At 47.8% G+C, this 19068-nt stretch overlaps 1 protein-coding gene across 1 annotated transcript; it reads left to right on the forward strand.

Annotated features, from left to right (window-relative positions):
* The first annotated feature begins 418 nt into the window (after positions 1-418).
* Positions 419-18678, forward strand: LRRC52 (leucine rich repeat containing 52). Its single transcript, XM_021698462.1, has 2 exons — positions 419-1040; positions 18353-18678. Exons 1-2 carry the CDS (start codon positions 419-421, stop codon positions 18676-18678), a joined length of 948 nt encoding a protein of 315 aa, XP_021554137.1.
* The last annotated feature ends 390 nt before the right edge of the window (positions 18679-19068 follow it).

The raw sequence follows: 19068 nt of genomic DNA on the forward strand, positions 1-19068 counted from the left end.
ACCCAGAAGGGGAGAGAGGCAGGACTCTCCCTCCCTCAGCCAGGCAGTCTCCTGAGGCTGCTGACATCACAAAGGTGTCAACTGGCAACCTCATTGTCATGTGGCTCTCCCCTGGCTCCCCTTCACTTGCAAACGCAGGGAAAGGGTGAGACCTTTCAAAGCCGCCAAGCGGGCAAGCTTCCAGCAGCAGTCCGGGAGTGAGCGGGCGGCAGAGCCCCCAAGCCGGGCGGCGGGGCATTGGGCCTCGCGTTTCAACTTCTGTTCAGTTCTCCTGTAATGGAAAATTGCTTTGCACAAAGCTAGAGTGTTACAGTTCTTTCCAGCACCCCTCCTCCCCCACCCCGCCCCTTGGCAGGCTTCTGATCAGAGGGACAGCGCCCGCAGGAAGGTGGAAGGAGGGCAGTTGCAGCTTCTTACTATGTCCCTTGCTTCAGGCCCTGGCCCTGGGTGGTTACTCTTTTCCTTTGGAATGGGACTGGTCTCGGGGTCAAAGTGTCCAAATAATTGTCAGTGTCAAGCCCAGGAAGTGATCTGCACAGGGATCCAGTTAGCCGAGTACCCCCCTGATGTACCCCTGAGCACCCGGAGGCTATACTTGAATGATAACCGCATCACGTTTTTGCCAGCGATGAATCTAGGACTCCTCAGTGACCTTGTTTACTTGGACTGTCGGAATAACCTGATTCGTGAGGTGATGGATTATACCTTCATCGGGGTCTTCAAACTCATCTACCTTGATCTCAGCTCCAACAACCTAACCTTGATCTCCCCATACAGTTTCTCCGTGCTCAGCAACCTGGTGCAGCTGAACATCTCCAACAACCCTCACCTGTTCTCTCTGAACAAGTACACCTTTGCCAACACCAGCTCTCTGAGGTACCTGGACCTCAGAAACACCGGCCTGCAGATCCTGGACAACGCTGCCTTCCAACACCTCATAACACTACAGACCCTGTATCTGAGTGGAAACCCATGGAAATGCAACTGCTCCTTCCTAGACTTCACCATCTACTTAATAGTGTCCCATCTGAACCATCCAGGTGAGGGTCTGATTGCGTGTGGGGACGAGGAGGATGTGATGGAGCAGGAGGAATGGGTTCCAGAAAAGGTAAAGTCAAAAGATGGTCAGGATGGGAGAAAACTCTGGGGGAAGCTGATCGAAAGCGTTCTTATTGCTCTGCAGGATCCACCTGGGGTTGACTGGAGAGGCAATAGGGTCCGCAGAGAAGTTCTGGAGTAGGAATCCAAAGATCTGAGTTCTGGTCCCAGACTCAGCACTTACTAGCTGACTGCCCTAGGGACAGACAATGTCTTTGAGCCTCAGTTTCCTGATCCATCAGGTGAGGACAATAATATGGCTCAGCGTATGGAGCTGTTGTGTCAACGTAAAATGGTATGTGTGGAAATGATCAAGTTCTTTAACTGCAAAGTAACAAATTCAGGGACACTGTATTCCATTGGTGGACTATTTTAATCTGTTTGATTCAGTGACTGAATTTTTCTAAGATCCGAAAGTGAATTCAGTCATGCATAGGCCATCCAAAACCCGACAATATGATGTACAGAGAAGAAAGTTCAATAGAGGTAGAGGGAGGGGCACAGGAGCTCCCTAGACAGTGAGAGTGGGAGTGGAGAGAAAGGAGAAGAGAGGCTGTTGATGGCTCCTTTGTCTTCAAGATGCTAACCCTATAAGGAAGGAGGGAATGGCGTGCATCCATGAAGAACAGGTCACCAGTGCCCACATTGTCCAACAGGGAGATTCCAATCTCACGGGCAGATTCTCAAGTCTTACCTGGTAGATTTCCAAACCAGTTGCTGCCACCCCTCTGCCATGGTCCCCTGGGCGCTCCGGTGCCTCAACCCCCTCTTCTTTTCAGTGACTTTTCTGTCCCATCCTCAGCCTCCAACTATCCCACTCTACCAACATCACCTTCACTCAGGACTTCAAGGAAATGGGAAATGAAAACCTGGAGCCACGGATGTAATCTGGTAAAATTGGACTTCGGATTCAAACCCTGTCAAAACCATGTTTTCTCTCCCTTCCCCGAGTGGCTGTTTTGAAAATATTTTCATGCACCAGCTCCCTTCCCTGTGTGTTTGTTCTTGAAAAATATTTTCATGCACCAGCACCTGCTGAAGCCTCCACCATGAAGTTCTTGCCCAGGTGGCCATATCCCAGAAAGATTCCTGGCCAACATGATAGGCTTTAGGGGGGCCTGGGGGAGAGGGAGCTGAATGGTGGTGGCAAGTGAAAATGTGCTCTCGTGGCCCTCCTTCCAGTGGACAGGTCTTAACATGTCTTCCAGGAAGGGCCTGGACAATGGTGAGGCAAGCGAGCCTCCTGGGATGCAAAATTCAGGGAGACAGTAAGAGTGGGTGGCTCCTTACATTTCGTGCCCTGGGCACCTGGCCCAGCTCCCAGGTACACAGTCCGAGTTAGAATAAATCAAAAGGAAAGAACTTCATCAGACCATCTTCTTAAGAGGACGAATCATAAAAGAATAGAGGAGCAGTTGTCTTGGGAACTAGCCTGTGAAGAAGCTTCATCTTCTCTTGCTGCCTGCCCACCATAAGTATATATTTTCCTTGAGTAGAGCCACCAAGTAGCCAGGAGGCCCTCCTACCCTAGCTGAAAAGGGTGACGTAGCTTGGCTTCTTCCCCAGTCCCAAAGCCTGCTGCTTCACCTGCCACCAAATCTCCCTCAATCAAGATTCTGCTTACAGAGTTGTGTCTTCTCAGAGTGCTCAGGATGACTGCTTTGGACTCCTTGACTCATTTCATTCCAGAATTGACTGGGATTATAAACCGGATCTGTTTCACTGTGTGTTTTCAAAAACACCAGAAGCGGGTATCTATCTTATCACGCTCATAAGCTCCTCATGAACAAAGAGTCTGTCTTTTGAGGTAGACAAAGCTTTTATCCACTGGCCAGTATGAGCCCCCCACTCCGCCCCCAACTCACACCCACAACAACTGCTGATCTGCTCATCTCTCTCTGCTGTTTGGTGGCCTAGAGGAACTCAGCCAGACGACTTCATGCAGAACTATGGTCTCCTTGCCCTAGCTAATAATTGTTATCTCTTGAAAACACTAATGAGCCCAAGGCCAGACATAGAACAATTTATCTTTGTAGAGAGCTTTGCAGCTGCTAGAGTTTTTTCACACATGCGGTCTCATTTTCTTTACTTTAAATGTCATACCAACCCTTAAATTTTGTGCCCTAGGCCTGTGGAAGAGGCTAGGATTGGTAATGCCGTGACAGGGTTGAGAAAACAGACTGGCCCAAAATCACATGGCTAGGAAGTAGCAAAAAAAAAAAAAAAAAAGATTTGAACCTCCTGATTCAGGTCTTTTTTGATGAGACTACAATATCTTAAATCCCTGAATTCCATGGTAACTATGATCCTGTAAGTCAGTTTAGTTATAAATATGTCATGTTATAAGCATATGGCCACAGCGTCTAAATTACAACTTTACTTCCTATCTGACTACACATGGAACTCATCCAAGATCATTTCCATTGGATAATGAGCTCTAGCCATCATAAATTCATTACATGCCTGCATGCTCCTTATAAGCCCAAGTTCATCCCAACCTACCCAAACTCCCAAAGTAGGAGCCTAACCTCAGTATTTGCTCACCTTTGCATCTCAGTCAGTCAGACTGTCCCTTCCCACACATACACACACACACATACCATCACATACACATAAACACATGTGCAAACACACATACATATACCCACATACATATAAGCACAAAGATGTGCTCATACACACATACCATACACGCATACCTATAGATACACCTACTCACATACACAATCACGCACATATTACACATACATGACACACATACACACATCAATATATAGATACACACCCGCACGTGAAGAGGCACACACAGTAGAATTCATTAGATGCTTCTCTTGCCCTTGAGCCAGCCCTCAACACAATGGAAGATATTTCTTTTGTGTGACTCTCACATGATTCATGCCTCTGTTAAGTGGAAATATCTTTGCAATTGACAAACGCTCAAGCTTAGGCCCACCTCTTTTACCACCTTGGCTATCAAAAGGTGATCTTCAGCATGTTCTAAAATAGAGCGTATACATCTCTCTCCCCATGTACCCACACTGCAGGATCTAAGACGAATCTCTATGAAATGAGCTGAGTAACCTGGTTATTTAGAAAGAAGAATCCAAATTAAAGATGGGTTTCATTTTAGACCCAGGAAGATATGAACGTTAGTATTGGGAGATTTTCCCTGTGGGAGAGTATTAAGGTCAGCATGACAGTAGGATGGCAGTATAGAGATCCCTTGAAAAGCAAGCTTCCATGCTACCACTCAGTTCATCCATTCATCTATTGAGTCCTATCATGTGCCCAACAAGTGCTCATGGAGGGAACCTTGAGCTGTGTGTGGAGACCCACATGACTATGGTCATCTGCACCATATATGTCCCATGGTCCAGTCAGGGACAGCAGGACTATCCTACTGGGCAGAGCAGGACAAAAGAGGCCACCATGTGCCCACCGGGTGGAGCAGGCACTTGGGACAGCCTCAGTGGCAGGTGGGAAAGGACAGCCAGCGTGCAGGCAGGGGAGCCCAGTGTTAAAGAGTCAGGTTGGAGTGAAACAGACCTGAATTATAACCCTAGCCCTGCCACTTGCTATTTATAGGAAATCAGAGAAGTTACTTAACCTCTCTGAACTTCAACTTCCTCATCTTTCAGACAGGTATAATAATAGAACCAACCTATCTAGGCGGCTGAGATGAGAACGCTTACAAACTGCCGTTAGCATTAAGTCTTGCATACCAAAAAGCATTCAATAAACGAATGGTTGGCAGATGTGAGAAAGATACAGGGTACTTAAGAGAGTAGCAGACATCAGTCAGGTGACCCCGGGATAAGCAGTAGACTTCAGGAAGCCTCAGCACACATGGAACGAGAGGACAGTGTACCCCATCCAGGAAACATGGCTATAAGGATGTATGGGGGGAGGGGGATATAGATAGGACGTTGAAAGGTGAGCAGCAGGTCCCAGGGCTCTAATCCCTGGGAAAATGGGACAGAGAGAATCTTCGAGGGAGTTGGATATTAGGCAAGTTATGAACACAAGATTTCAGACTGGGGAACAAAACCAGAAGCCCAGATCAAGGCTTCGTCTCAGCCTGGACCATAAGACTCAGGGCTGGGCCCAGTAGTAGCAAAGTGGTTCTTCCTGAGTCACCTGAATCTGGAACTGGAGTTCTACTTAAAGACAAGCCCCACTTGCAGGAACAGGTGTGGACATGCAGACAGCTTTCAAGGGATGAGGGCAAGGAGGTCCAACTGTGGGGCAGACATGGCCTTGAAAGCAAGAAGTCACCTACATGGTGTGATTTTGTTATCTGAAGAAGACTTTGCCCCCATCCACTGCCTACCACTGAGCTAAAATTAGCCATTAGAGATTTACACCTTTGGATCCCCAAGAGTGCCCAAATCTTGAAGAGGACCCTGCAAAAATATATGAACTCCTGGGCTGAATAATACCAGTGCCCTCAAGCCTTTATCAGCTCTCACATCAGAGGCAGAAGTGAATTCTTGAGAAATACAAGTAGCTAAGATTAATTCTGCAACAGTGGGGAATCTTGAAGGAAGCTGAGGTCCAGGAAAGAAATGGGGAGATCTTAAAAGGTGTGAAGGCAGTAATATGCTCTTCCCCTATGTCCCATGTTGGTTCAGTTCACCCCCATAAAGGGGCTGTAGAGAAGGTTAAATGTTTTATTCACCTTTTTTCATCATAAAGCTACACTGAATAGGAATATCAAAATTTTCCCACATTGGCAAGAGATTTGGTGCTATTATTAAAGGTCTTCATCAAAAGAAACCCTCCAATGATATACTCACCAGATGCACTGAAAACCATTCCATCCTCAAAGAGCTTACATACTCATTTTGCAAACATGAAAATCACAGCAGAAATGGAGGTGAGTTATAAAGTGCTGGTCACCCGGATGCTCTGATCAATGCAGAGTTAAAAAGATTCCATTTTCTTTTTGGCCTTGGTCAGCAGATAGGAGGACTAATTCCTGGCTGGAACTGTAATTTCCCAGGCATTAATGCTCTTTGAAGGTGAGAGTGGCAGTTGAGCTCTTCCCAGGAGAGAGCTGCCTAGTAGCACAGGGTTGAACGCCTCTGAAGATGCTCTTAAAAACTCACACAACTCTAGGCTTCTGGACATAAGGCTCCTGGCCTCCATCCTATCTTCTCCCAAAGTCTAGTCTAGCACTGTCCAACTAAAGTCTCTGCTGCAGTAGAAATAGCCTATATCTGTTCTGTCCGATATGGTTGCCCCTAGCCACATATGGCTGTGGAGCTCTTGAAATCAGGCTAGTGCAAATGAGGAACTGAATTTTTAATTTTATGTTGTTTTAAATCATGTAAGTAGCCCCATGAATGGCCACTGGCCACCATATGGGTCAGGGTTGCCTTTTAATATAAGATGCTTCAGCTGGAACTTTAGAATCTCACTTCCTTACAGGTAAGTGGCTGTAGAGCCAAGCCCAACACGGAGATCTCCTGACATCCAGATTCAGTGTTTCCCACCCCCCCATGCCATGACCTCTCCTTACTCTTAGACACATCCTAGTCAATTCGACTCTGAAATATTTGTTGTATGTTCATTATATGCCCAACATTGTATTATAAGGCTGGAGTGCTTCCATTATAGGGAAAAGAAGTCATAATTTCCATCTTTAATAAGACAATTGTGGGATATAAGAGAGAGAAAATGCAATTGAAAGCCAAGAGATCCTGTCCTGGTCCCAGCAATGCCACTGGGTGATGTGGGGCAAGTCCCTTGCCCTCTGAGACTCACTTGTCTTTGAAATAAAAAGAGAGTAGGATTAGATACTCTCTACAGCCCCTTCTAGCTGGTAGTCTATGGACCTAAATGGAAAGATAAAGTGCACTTAACTGTAGGAGGAGAGCAGTGATCTGCAGACAGGGTCCCAGATGGGCAATGCAATGGATCAATGCTGACGTGGAGACATTCCTGGAGAAGCAGGCCACAGTCACATAATTAGGACATGCACATAATTAGGAAGCAGACAGCCTTGAACTCCTGCACTGTCCTACCTCCTATCTTAAGTATCATCTACTTGACTAGAATAATACCTCCATCCCCAGGGGACTCAGTGCCCTAGACTATCCTCCCAGGCCTGGCCCACTCAACCAGTGGTTCTCAAATTCCAGTGAGCGTTAGGAACCCCAGGCCCCGTATCCAGAGAATCCGGTTTTGGACAGTGCAAATCCTTACGCCATATTTCGAGAGACCCTATGACAATGGCTTCCATTCTAGATCTACGGCGACTGCTCCCACTAGTGAATAAATTGATTTGCACCAAGGTGTTAGTGGCTAATAATGTTTTGACATATCTCCCTCAAGGGGCATTTGCAATGTGACAGAAACAAGAAACAGTGAGAGTTCGGAAAGTGACAGACTACCAGGAGTGGAAGTGGGGGTAGTTTGGGGACAGAGTGTCCCTCTCTGTCAGCTCTGAAATTATCGTCCTTAAGCAGTCCTGGGTGACCCGATGGTGGGGCCCACAAATCAAAGAGGAGTCTGGGCAGGAGTGTTGCAGAAGCAGGGGACAAAGCCACTCAGGGACATCTGCAGGGAGCAGATGGGTTGGGTCATGTGCTGTTTCAGGTCCACGTCATCTCGAGGGCATTTTGAGCGGAGAACATCTTAGTTTCATTCCAAGGCTACTTCATCCTGTATTCAAGGCTGCTGTAATAGGATAATGGCCCCATTTCAACCCACCAAGTACAAAGTCATCTACTACTGTGCCAAGACTTAGATTTCCAGAATGAATTCAGGTCCTCGCACTCTTCCACGATTAATGCTAACCCATCTTCTCCGTCAGAGAAATTGCTGCAAAGACCAGACGCGCAGAAAGGGACAGCTGGGCCGCAGACGTTTCCACGGCTGTCAGCTGCTCTGCCAGCCTATGTCTCCGACTTTCTCACAAACACCTGCTGAGAGCCAGAGAAGCAGCCTCATGGGGACAGTGAGGGGCTAGGAGGGACACAACTGGGTCAGTGGTCCCAAACCACCCAGAAAAGCCAAGAAGGGAGTGGGTGGCAAGCACATGCAGTTTAGGAAGGATCCTGAGTGATTCTCACACACTCTTGAGCTCAGCCCACTTGAGATCCCTGAAAGTAGGTGATCCAAAGTCTCTTCGAGCTCAGAAATGCCAGACCTCTGTGCATGGCCTCTCTGGTCACCCAGCACCACTCAGGCCTCTGGAAGGCAGCAGTGCAAGGCTGGCCAAAGCAGCCAACCTCAGTCTCCTTATCTCCAGAAGTGAAGAGCTCTCCAGCCTGGAGATAATCCAGCAGAGTATGGATGTGGCTAGAAAGAGAAACAGGGATCCAGCCATGAAGGGCCTTTGGAGGATTCTCTGGGGAACATGCAGGGCATCCTGAGAAGCTCTGGGAGGCAGGCAAGCCTGGATGCAGGGCTAGGAGGCTCCTGTGGGCATCCAGGGAAGGGAGGAAAGGCCCATAGCAGCAGATGAAGAAGTCTAGACAGGTCATAAGGAACCATTTAAAAGGTAGAAGCAGGGATGCCTGGGTGGCTCAGTCAGTTAAGTGTCTGCCTTCGGCTCAGGTCACGATCCCAGGGTCCTGGGATTGAGTCCCACGTAGGGCTCCTTGCTCAGTGGGGAGCCTGCTTCTCCCTCTGCCTGCCACTCCCCCTGCTTGTGCTCTCTCTCTCTGACAAATAAATAAATAAAATCTTTAAAAAATAAAATAGAAGGGGGGTGCCTGGGTGGCTCAGTCGGTAAGCGTCTGCCTTCGGCTCAGGCCATGATCCCAGGGTCCTGGGATCAAGCCCCGCATCGGGCTCCCCCACTGCGGGAAGCCCGCTTCTGCCTCTCCCTCTGCCCCTGCTCGTGTTCCCTCTCTCGCTGTCTGTCTGTCAAAGAAATTAAATAAGTAAATAAAATAAATAAATAAAATAAAATAGAAGGTAGAAGCAATAGGACTCTGGACTAACCTAGACCCTCCCAAGTTCCCAGTCCTCCCTTCATGACTTCTGGCACAATTCTAAGTAATTAATAGATTTGAATATTTAAAATTTATCTTCTCTGATAGACAGTAAGGTTTATGAGAGCAAAGAACATGTCTGAATCTTCAGAAACTAGCCCAAGGCCTGACACAGAAAAAAGGCTCAATAAATATTTATTGAGAAAATCAATGAATAAATGAGATATGGAAAACAACAGGAAAGAATTGGTTTGAACAGCTCTGGAGGCTTCCCTGGGATGGACACTCTCGGAGGAGGGGCAGCAAGGAGCTTAAGGGAGAACCATGTCCCATCTTGAGCGTGTTGAGTGGGAGGGTCCCTGTGAACCAGGAGGCCTTCGGATGTTCTGACCTGAAATCCAGAATAAAGAATAGAAGATATATTTGAGAATCATCAGCTCACTGGTGATCACTGAAACCAAACAAAGAATGAGATAAGGCAGCAAAAGAGTTTAGAAAGGGGGTGGGGGAGAGTAACAGGTCAAGGACAGAAGCTTTGGGGAATGCCAACATCTGGAAGGGCGAAAAAGAGCCATCCATGAAGTGCCCTGGGCAGGAGCAGCCAGTATAAAAGAAAGGATATCAGAGAAGGGTGGACTCACAGAAGCCAAGAGAAGAAGAGTTTCAAAGAATAGAAGTAGGTCAAGTAAGGATTGAAAAGTGTCTATCACATTTAGCTACCAAGAGGTCCCTGAGGTCTTGGACAGTTCCAGTGGCATGATGGGAGTGGACAGTGGGTTACAGAATGAACAGCAAGGAAGAAAAAGGGTGTAGAAAAAAAATGTAAACTTGGGGTGCCTGGCTGCCTCAGTCGATGGAGCATGCAACTTTTGATCTCAGGGTCATGGGTTCAAGCCCCATGTTGGGTGTAGAGCTTACTTGAAAAAAAAAAAAAACATGTAAACTCTTCTAGGAACTTGGCTGTGGACTGAGGAGATAGGGTGATAGATGGAGGAGAACTGTATAAAGGGGGTATTTATTTTCTTCAGAGCAAAGAGGTCCGTGCATGTGTTTATCTGCTGCTGAGAAGGAGTCATACAGGGCAAAGACTTGGGACAGGGGCAATAACTGATGTGAAGCCAGGAATGGATGGACTCCAGAACCAAATGGAAGGCCAGCCTTAAACAGGGAAGGGCCCCTCCTCTGGGAAGGAAGCGCGGGTGAGCACGCATGGGCCTGAGTGTGAGGATGTGGGGCAAATGGAATCGAGGGGCCCACCTGAGAGTCCCTCTTTTCCTTTCAGTGAGATAAAAGACAAAGAATAACTTTATATCGAGAAAAGTACACAGTTTCTTACGCTATTTTCTTTTTTCTTTTTCTTGTGTGTCAATTCATTTTTTTAAATTTATTTTTAAATTTAAATTCAATTAATTAACATATAATGTATTATTGGTTTCAGAGGCAGAGGTCAGTGATTCATAGGTCTTATATAATACCCAGTGCTTCTCATGCTGTTTTCTCTGATGCTTCTGTAACACCAACCCAATTAGGCGATCCTAAAATATCCCTTTGGTCTCGAGATGATCATACTCCTGGTTGAACAGGCAAAACTAAGATGGGCTCTGGATTCAAACTGCCTGGTTTTTAATCCTGCCTCGGTCTCTTACCAGCTGGGCCACAGTCTACACGAGAACCACGCTCCTCACCTGTAAAATGGCATTAAGTTAGTACCTATTTCTTGGGTTGTTGTGCTAATGAAATAACCCACACGAGGATTTTAGAAGTGCACGTAGTCAGTGTTCAACTACTGTTAGCTACTGCCGTTGCTGGGACAATTCTTGGTGGTGACCGTGGACCCACATGGGGCGCAGAGAAGGGGGAGAGCTGTGTGGGAGATACGGCCCGTGACGTGAGAGAGGAAGCAAGGAGAGCTCCAAAATTTCCGCCTGGGTGACTGGTGATTGGTGCTTCTGCTACTGAGCTTTTCTAAAATGCTTCTTATCCATGAGGACAACTGTCCACTACCTGGGTTTTTCTGAGCAGATGGGTAGTTATTAAGCAGGCCCAGCTCTAGACCAAACTGAGAAGAAACAAGAATTTGCCCTTAGCTTCCATGAACCAACTGGTACCATCCCCCAGCCCGGCCATGCCGCCTGACTCCCCGCCCCCATCAAAACCTTACTCAAGAAAGGTGGTAACGAGGGTTTCCCCCTGGGTAGGGCTTAAGTTGTTAGCTCCTTTTGCAGAAGACTATACACTTTAAGCCTTATTTTGTTGGTGGAATGAAAGGTTCTATCTCCTGTTGGCCTTATGCCGGGTACTGACAAGTGCACAAGAAGGGATTAGGAGGAAAAGGGGTCTTCGTACCTGTAGATCATGCCCATATACAACCCCTTATACAAAAGACCAGTCCTCAGGGGCGCCTGGGTGGCTCAGTGGTTAAGCGTCTGCCTTCGGCTCAGGTCATGATCCCAGGGTCCTGGGATCGAGCCCCGCATCAGGCTCCCTGCTCAGCAGGAAGCCTCCTTCTCCCTCTCCCACTCCCCCTGCTTGTGTACCTCTCTCGCTGTGTCTCTCTCTGTCAAATAAATAAAATCTTTAAAAAAAAAAAAAAAAAAAGACCAGTCCTATAGCCTAAAGACCCTCTAAAGTACAGGAATAATCGGGTTGAACTTGCTGGATTTGAAGATCTTTCCTGTAATGTTCCAAGAGTCTATGAATCACTTTTAACCTTTACCAAAATATGGACGCTTTATCCAAGGAAAAAAAATGTACTAGAGAAGAACTGTAGTGCCTAAGCCCAAATCATCCAAATCTTTACATTTTCAAGATGCCAGGGATGGTTTAGACAAGGGGTCAGCACTGCCTTCTATAAAAAGCCAGATAGCAAATATTTTAGGCTTTGTGGACCTCTGCTCTAACTCCTCTATTTGGCCATCTATAACCTGAAAGCAGTCATGGAAAGTATGTAAATAAATGGGCATGGTGTGTTCCAAGAAAAAGTTATTTACAAAAATAGGCAGCAGGTTGGATTTGGCCTATGGAGTTTGCTGAACCTGGGCTTATGCCATCAAGGAGAGATAGACAGGTGATGAGAAAAAAGGAGCTCTAGGTAGGAAAGGTAGAAGCCAATGCTCAGAGGACCATGCATGAGGGTCTGAGAAAGGGGCCTTGCTGGTTGATTGACTTTGGTGTTTTGGGGCTGCTATGTGGTCCAATCTAGGTTCCCCTCTAGAGAGTCATTTCCTCTAGGCCACCCAGAGTGTAGCAAAATATAACCATGGTCCCTTCAAATTCCAGTTGGGAACTGGTCCTAAAGAGCAAGACCAAAGACACAAGAGTTTAAGAACTGTTGTATGAGGCCAGACTAATAGCCCACCCATTCTCTCCTGTATGCATTCAACAGACATTTATCGAGCATCTACTATATGCCAAGTGTTAGGGAGACAAAAGCGAACAAAGAGGGCCTCTGCTCTCAAACAGTTCTCTAACACTAACTGGGAGTAGTAATAAGTAAGTACCTTTTGATGCCATGCCCACAGCACCTGCATCCTCACTTGTCCCCATCTGCATTTACCCTCGTTTCCTTCTCTGTAGTCTCAGAGGACAGAAGAGTGCCCCTTTCCAGCTCAAGACTTATCCCTCCATTTGGTCCTGGGGACCTGTTTCTGACTCCTCTGGGACTGCACACTCCTTGGTTCAGTGACTCTTCCCCAAACTCTTACAAGGGAAGTGGGATTAGTATTTGTCTATCGTAGAGTAATCCAAGGTGGCAAGGGGTTAGCTGACCCATCTATGGTCTTCTATCTCCCCAGTTTCACTATCCTCTGAGCATTTTGTCAATGACATTGACCCCAACAGGTATTAATAAGATAACATTTCATTCATTCAACAGCCATGCTTTGAGGTCTAGTATGGTTGAAGCACTGTTCTAGGTGTTAAGGGTATAATAGTGAACCACACAGACAAAAATCCATGTCTTCATGGAGTTTATAATCTAGTGGGAAGAGGCAGACAAATGAGTAGGACATAAATCCACTTCCTTGGCAAATACATAATCAGCTGGAGAAAAAAAATAAGACCAAGAACTATACATGTAGTGACGTTCGGGCAAGCTAGGGCCTAATAAGGAGAAATGGGAGAATCAGGTCAGGTCTTTCTTGGGGTTCAAGGTGGAAGTCTTATGACAAAGTGGTGATGCTGATAGAAACCAGTGCTGCATTCTCAGTAGCAGGTGCAGTTTAGTAGAGAAGGGAGTCTCCAAATTCTACCCTTCAGTGTACATTGTCACCATGTGGGGGCTGAACCCTCCACTCAGCCCAGATGGTTCCTGAGCAAGCGCACCAGCACGAGGGGCTCAGAGCCTGCACACAGCTCCTTGGGAACCTGCAGCAGACCACAGGGCAGAACTGTAGTCCCTGCAGGCGAAGAAAGGAGCAGTTTGCCTTAGAACGACTGGGTTCATACCAGTTTTCTGAAAGGGAGGCTTTCTGGGCTCCTGCACTAACAGATGTGATTCTGAGCCACAGAAACTCTTGCTCCTGCAGACACATGATTCTGGCAAACAGGTTTTCTGCCTGGGAGTAACATGCTATGTGTGGAAACAAACAAGCTGGTGGGTGATGTTTCCTTAGGAACTATTTGCAGGAAGAATTTAAACATTAATGACACCTGTAATTGTACCTGGGAGCTTTAACTGGGACAAATGCCCTGGGCCCATGGAATGGGGCTGAGAGAGGGAGGACATGGGGGCTACTCACCTGCTTCTAATATGCATGAAGGCCCTGGAGTTGTGCAGTGCACAGCATGTACAACAGTACTTGGTAGCCTTTTGTCAGAGGAAAGGAAATCAAGAGCCAGAAAGGGAATAACTGATAAACAATTTATTCATTTTATAGCACGGGAATAATTAAAACTGCTCGGTGAGGTGGTCAAGAGTAGAGCTTAATTTTGTAAAGCACCTTCTGTGATGCCCAGCACACATCAGGCACTCCAGGATCGGTAGATGGGTCTATAATCTCTAGTGACATCAAACTAGAATAGGAAAATAATGTACGACTATCAAACTGATGAAAAGGAAATGAAATAATAAAATAAAAGCCAACAAAGTAGAGAGAAAGAGACATAAAAATAAGTGGGACGAATTGAAAACAAATGTGTCAGTCTAACATTAAATGTTAAAGGAATAATTACAGTACAAAGTTTGCTAGACTGGATGGAAAACAAAACCCAGCTACATGCTGATTACAAAAATATGTCTTAAATATAGGAACATAGAAAGATTAGAAGTAAAAGGATGGCAAAAGATAAACAAGGCAAACACTAACCAAAAGGAATTTGATGGAGCCACACTAATGTCAAAGATAGTAGACTTTAAGGCAAGAAGCATTACTAGAAATAACGAGAGAGGTCGCTCAGTGAGAAGAGGGTAAATCTACCAGGAAGAGGAAACAGAACTTTCTACACATCTAATAACATATCTTCAATATATGTAAAGCAAAACATGACAGAGCTATATGAAGAAGTAGGTAAATGCACAATCAAAACTGGTGACCTGAACATCCTTCTCACAGTAGCTAATAGACCATTAATAGACTAATAGTAACCAAGAGACAAGTTTTTATAGACAAAAAGTCAGTAGAGATATAAATAACAAAGTCAACAAATATACAGAAGACCTGTATAAAATCACAACTTAATTGGTATCCGTAGAACAACACACTCAGCAAAGACCGAATACACACCTTTTGGGGGCACATGCAAAACGTACTAAAATTGACTTTATGTTCAGCCATAAAGCAAATTCTCAATAAATTTCAAAGGACTGAAATCATAGAGAGTATGTCTCTGACCACAGTAGAATTAAAGTAGAATTCAACAATAAAAATATTACTAGAGGGACACCTGGGTGGCTCAGTTGGTTAAGCGTCTACCTTCAGCTCAGGTCACGATCCCAGGGTCCTGGGATCGAGTCCCACATCAGGCTCCCTGCTCGGCGGGGACCTGCTCCTCCCTCTGTCTGCCGCTCCCCCTGCTTGTGTTCTCTCTCTCTGTCAAAATAAATAAAATCTTTAAATATATATATATTACTAGAAAATCCCCCCCCAAATTAAGTATTTCTTTCAATAAATGATACCCCTTATTAACAAGAACAAGAATGATCAGACACGGATTCTGCCTTCAAGAGTTTTGTCTGTCTGGTTGGGGAGAAAAGATACACTCCTTCTCTGGCCAACAGCCCCCAAGTGAGGGAGAGTGTCACAGGCACAGTAAGAATGCAATGGTGGGTCCAGGAGTGGGAATGATCCCATGCAGTCTGAGCTACGAGGATGAGGGGGCTGTGGAAACGTTCCTGGGAGTGCATTTACTCACACCACATGTTGAAGGCTAGGAAGGACTTGGTGAGGCAAAAACTGGAGGAAAAGGCATTTGATACAGAAAGAGCAGTGTCCCAAAGCTAGCTACTGGTAAGGGCAAGATGCAATCAAGGAATTAATAGTTTAATTTGACTGGAGCAAAGGGTGGGTCACTGGAGTGCTAGGAAGTGGGGAGGGCGATGGCGAGGTAGTAGGCGGCAGGTGCGGAGGGCTCTGAGCACCAGGCCAGGGGGTCTGGATGTTATTCTCAGGCCTACCGGGGAGTCAGAGGAGGGTTCTGAGCCAGAGTTTGCCTGGGAAGAGCTGTGCTTGAGGAAGGGAAATCTGGCGGGGGTGTGTGAACCGGTCCAGACCTGGGCAATGGGAAAAGTGGAGTTAGGGAGACCTGCAGGGAGGTAGGAGGGCTCCCACCTTGGCAATGACTAGGGAATGGGGAGGGGGAGAGAATGCAGCGGTAGAAAACCCCAGGTCTCCCTCCCCGCAGAGCCACCCACATCCACATCCCGCACTTAAGAGCAACCTAATAAAGCCTTCAAATCACTGCTAATTGCCCCTTTCAAGGTAATGCTCCCCAATGGGACTCAGTGTTTCATGTTTAGTCTGCCGCTAAAGCCCCAGTTTGAAAGCTGAATCTTCTTAAGATAGAAGGAGATAAACCCCCAACCCACAGAATCCCACATTTTCCTTTCCCCAATACATCTTTCTTTGTATTGTCCCATATCAGGTCTCTGGCAGTTAGGGGAGGTGACGCAAGCCCCAAAGGCCCTCCAGCCAGGCTGAGTGGAGAGAGGGCTCCAGGTGTGATTGGGCTCCTGCCTCTTGACAGCAAGTGTAATGGAGCCCCCGGCCGCCACCCCTTTTCCTCTCCTGAGAGCTCTCCCCTTGGGGCAGGGTCCCCCAAGAGGACCTCTCCCTCTCCTTCCCTCTGTAATCTTTGCACACCGTGGAGGTGACTGCCCCACGCTGCCTTCCAGTCCTGCGTCTACAGCCTCCACCAAGAGCCAGTCCTCAAAGGCGTCACGGCCTTCGGACCATCTTCCTGAAAGTAACAAACCTTCACCGCAGGTGCACCGGCAAAGGGATGAGGAGTGCCAGGGGCGAGGGGAATGCTCTCCAGCTTGCAGGGGACTCGATGGCCCCCAGGCCCAACAGCCTCCTCCCCACTCAGCTCACTTCCGTACTCCTTTCTCTAATTCCCCTGTGCAAACCCGATTTCCCTAACTTCCTTGGTCACCAAGGATAGGAATGCATTCACATAACCTGCAGCTCCGCACTAGCTTGTCTGTGTCTCCCACTTCTGCAGACAAGCTTAGACAGCTCGGTCTGCGTCTTCTGTGTCTTGTCTCCTGCCTAGATCCTTCAGGTTATCTAGAAACCTCTGTGAGTCTGTTTCCTTATGTGTGCAACCAGAATGATAGAATTGCGTGTGTCAAAGTTGTTATAAGAATGAAACGAGACGTTTATATACCGCTTAGAATGTAATCAGAGCTTGGAAAATATTAGCTGCTATTATAATTTTGAGCATGATTATCTCAAGCCCTGGTCTCCACCCTGCATTGGAGCTCATTTATGTAATGCCTGCTGGATACATTCCCCTGGCACCACACACACACACACACACACACACACACACACACACACACACCTCTGCATCAACGTGGCGGAGCATATGGAGCTAGGAAAAGGCAAGGCTGAGGGCAAAGCTCTGAGTTCTGTGTGCAACTACTGAGCACCAGGCACAGTGGCTTGCGTCCTCGCCTGTGGCAATTAAATCCTCTCAGTTACCCTGGGAGCAGGTAGCATTCTTTGCACGTGTAACGGTGAGGAAATGGATTCAGAGAGGGAAATGGATATCCTGCCAAAGTTTACAAAAGCAGTAAGTAACAGTCTGGATTTGAACCCTGGTCTGTCTGGCTCCCCCAGAGCCCACTTTGCTTTCTGTTATACACTCAAGTCTACGGCACTTGACATGGGGAGGGGCTCGGAGAAGTAGCCAGGCAGCTGAGTCAGCTGCTAAAAAGGACTGAAGACTCATGTAGATGGTGTGATGAGCCAGTGATGCCAACCTCACCGCTGAGAAGCAGAACTGCCTCTCCTACTGGTGATCCTTTTCCCTGAGCTCCCCACACCCCGATTCCCTGAGTGGAGAACACATAGGAGGCATTTCCAGGGAATCTTGTCCCTCCCGAGAGTTGAGCCGGGTGTGACGCCTTCATGGTCCCTGGCTGGACTCAGGCCAGGGAGAAGGGAAAGGGACAGGTGGAGGGGAGAGGTGGGAGCCAAGAAGAGGGAGGGGAGAGGGAGGCGATGGATATTGATGGGGGGGGGTTCTGTGGAGGGTCAACACTCTGTGGAGATCTTGCTTGTTTCCAACCTCCCAGCCCCTGCTGTGGTGTCTCGTTCCTGGAGGATCCTTAAGGAGCCAAGTGCAGGGGCGCTGGGGTGGCTCAGTCATTTAAGCCTCTGACTCTTGATCTCGGCTCACGTCATGATCTCACGGGTCGAGAGATCCAGCCTGGCATTGGGCTCCGCGTTGAGCGGGAGGTCTGCTGGAGATTCTCTCTCTCTCCCTCTCCCTTGGCCCCTCCCCACCCTCTCTCTCAGATAAATAAATAAATCTTCAAAAAAAAAAGAAGCCAAGCCCCTTTTCAGGAGGCAAGCTGACTGCAGCGAAATCAGAAGGGGGGCGGGGGCAAGAAGCAGCGCGGGTGCAGTATGTCTCAAACCTGACTGTGCCCGTCCGTCCCCTTGTTGACACAGATTCTGATTCGGGAGGTTTGGGGGGTGCCTGAGAGCCTGCATCTCTAACGAGGTCCAGCTGCCACCCATGCCACTGGCCCGCAGACCACACTCTCAGTAGCAAGGGTCCACATGGCTTCTCCGGGTCCCCTTCGGACCTGGGACCCTGGCCGTTCTGCTCTCTCAGCACTCTGCCCGCTGTGTTTTTCCTCGCAGATGATCAAAACGCCACGTGCGTGGAGCCCGCGGAGTTGGCGGGGTGGCCCATCACGCAGGTGGGGAACCCGCTCCGGTACATGTGCATCACTCACCTGGACCGCCAGGACTACATCTTCCTGCTGCTCATCGGCTTCTGCATCTTCTCCGCGGGCACTGTGGCCGCCTGGCTCACGGGCATGTGCGCAGTGCTCTACGAGAACGCCCGGCGCAAGGCGAGCGAGGACGATGCCGAGGAGGAGCACGGGCAGAGGGTGGACGGCAGCGGGCGCATCTTCCAAAGCAGGGTGGCCTCAGGCCAGGACGGGTTCCCTCAGCTGATTTAGTTGCCAGAGACTGCCATCCGATGATGCCTTTCCCCCAGGCTCCCCGCCTTCTCGCTCGCCCTCCCTCTCCCCTTCCCTCATGGCTGTCTTAGATACTATTTAACAAAACAAATAAAATGTTTGGTGGCCATTTCACAAGTTGGTCCTTCCCTGCTCAACCAGCTCCCAGGCACTTCCTTGAGCTCAGCGGGATGGCGTAGATCAAAGTCTAGAAAAGTCTAGGAAGCTGGTGCAAAAGTGCAGCTAAATGCTGAGGAAGCCCACCACAAAAGCAGGCCAACTCCCATTTAATGAACACTTACTATGCCTCTAACTTAAGTGCTGGCGGGAGGGATGAGAGAAACCTAAGATTGAGAGGACCTGTCCTCAGAGAGCAAACAGTCTGGGATG

This window comes from Neomonachus schauinslandi, chromosome 6 (genome assembly GCF_002201575.2).
Source record: "Neomonachus schauinslandi chromosome 6, ASM220157v2, whole genome shotgun sequence".
NCBI lineage: Eukaryota > Metazoa > Chordata > Mammalia > Carnivora > Phocidae > Neomonachus > Neomonachus schauinslandi.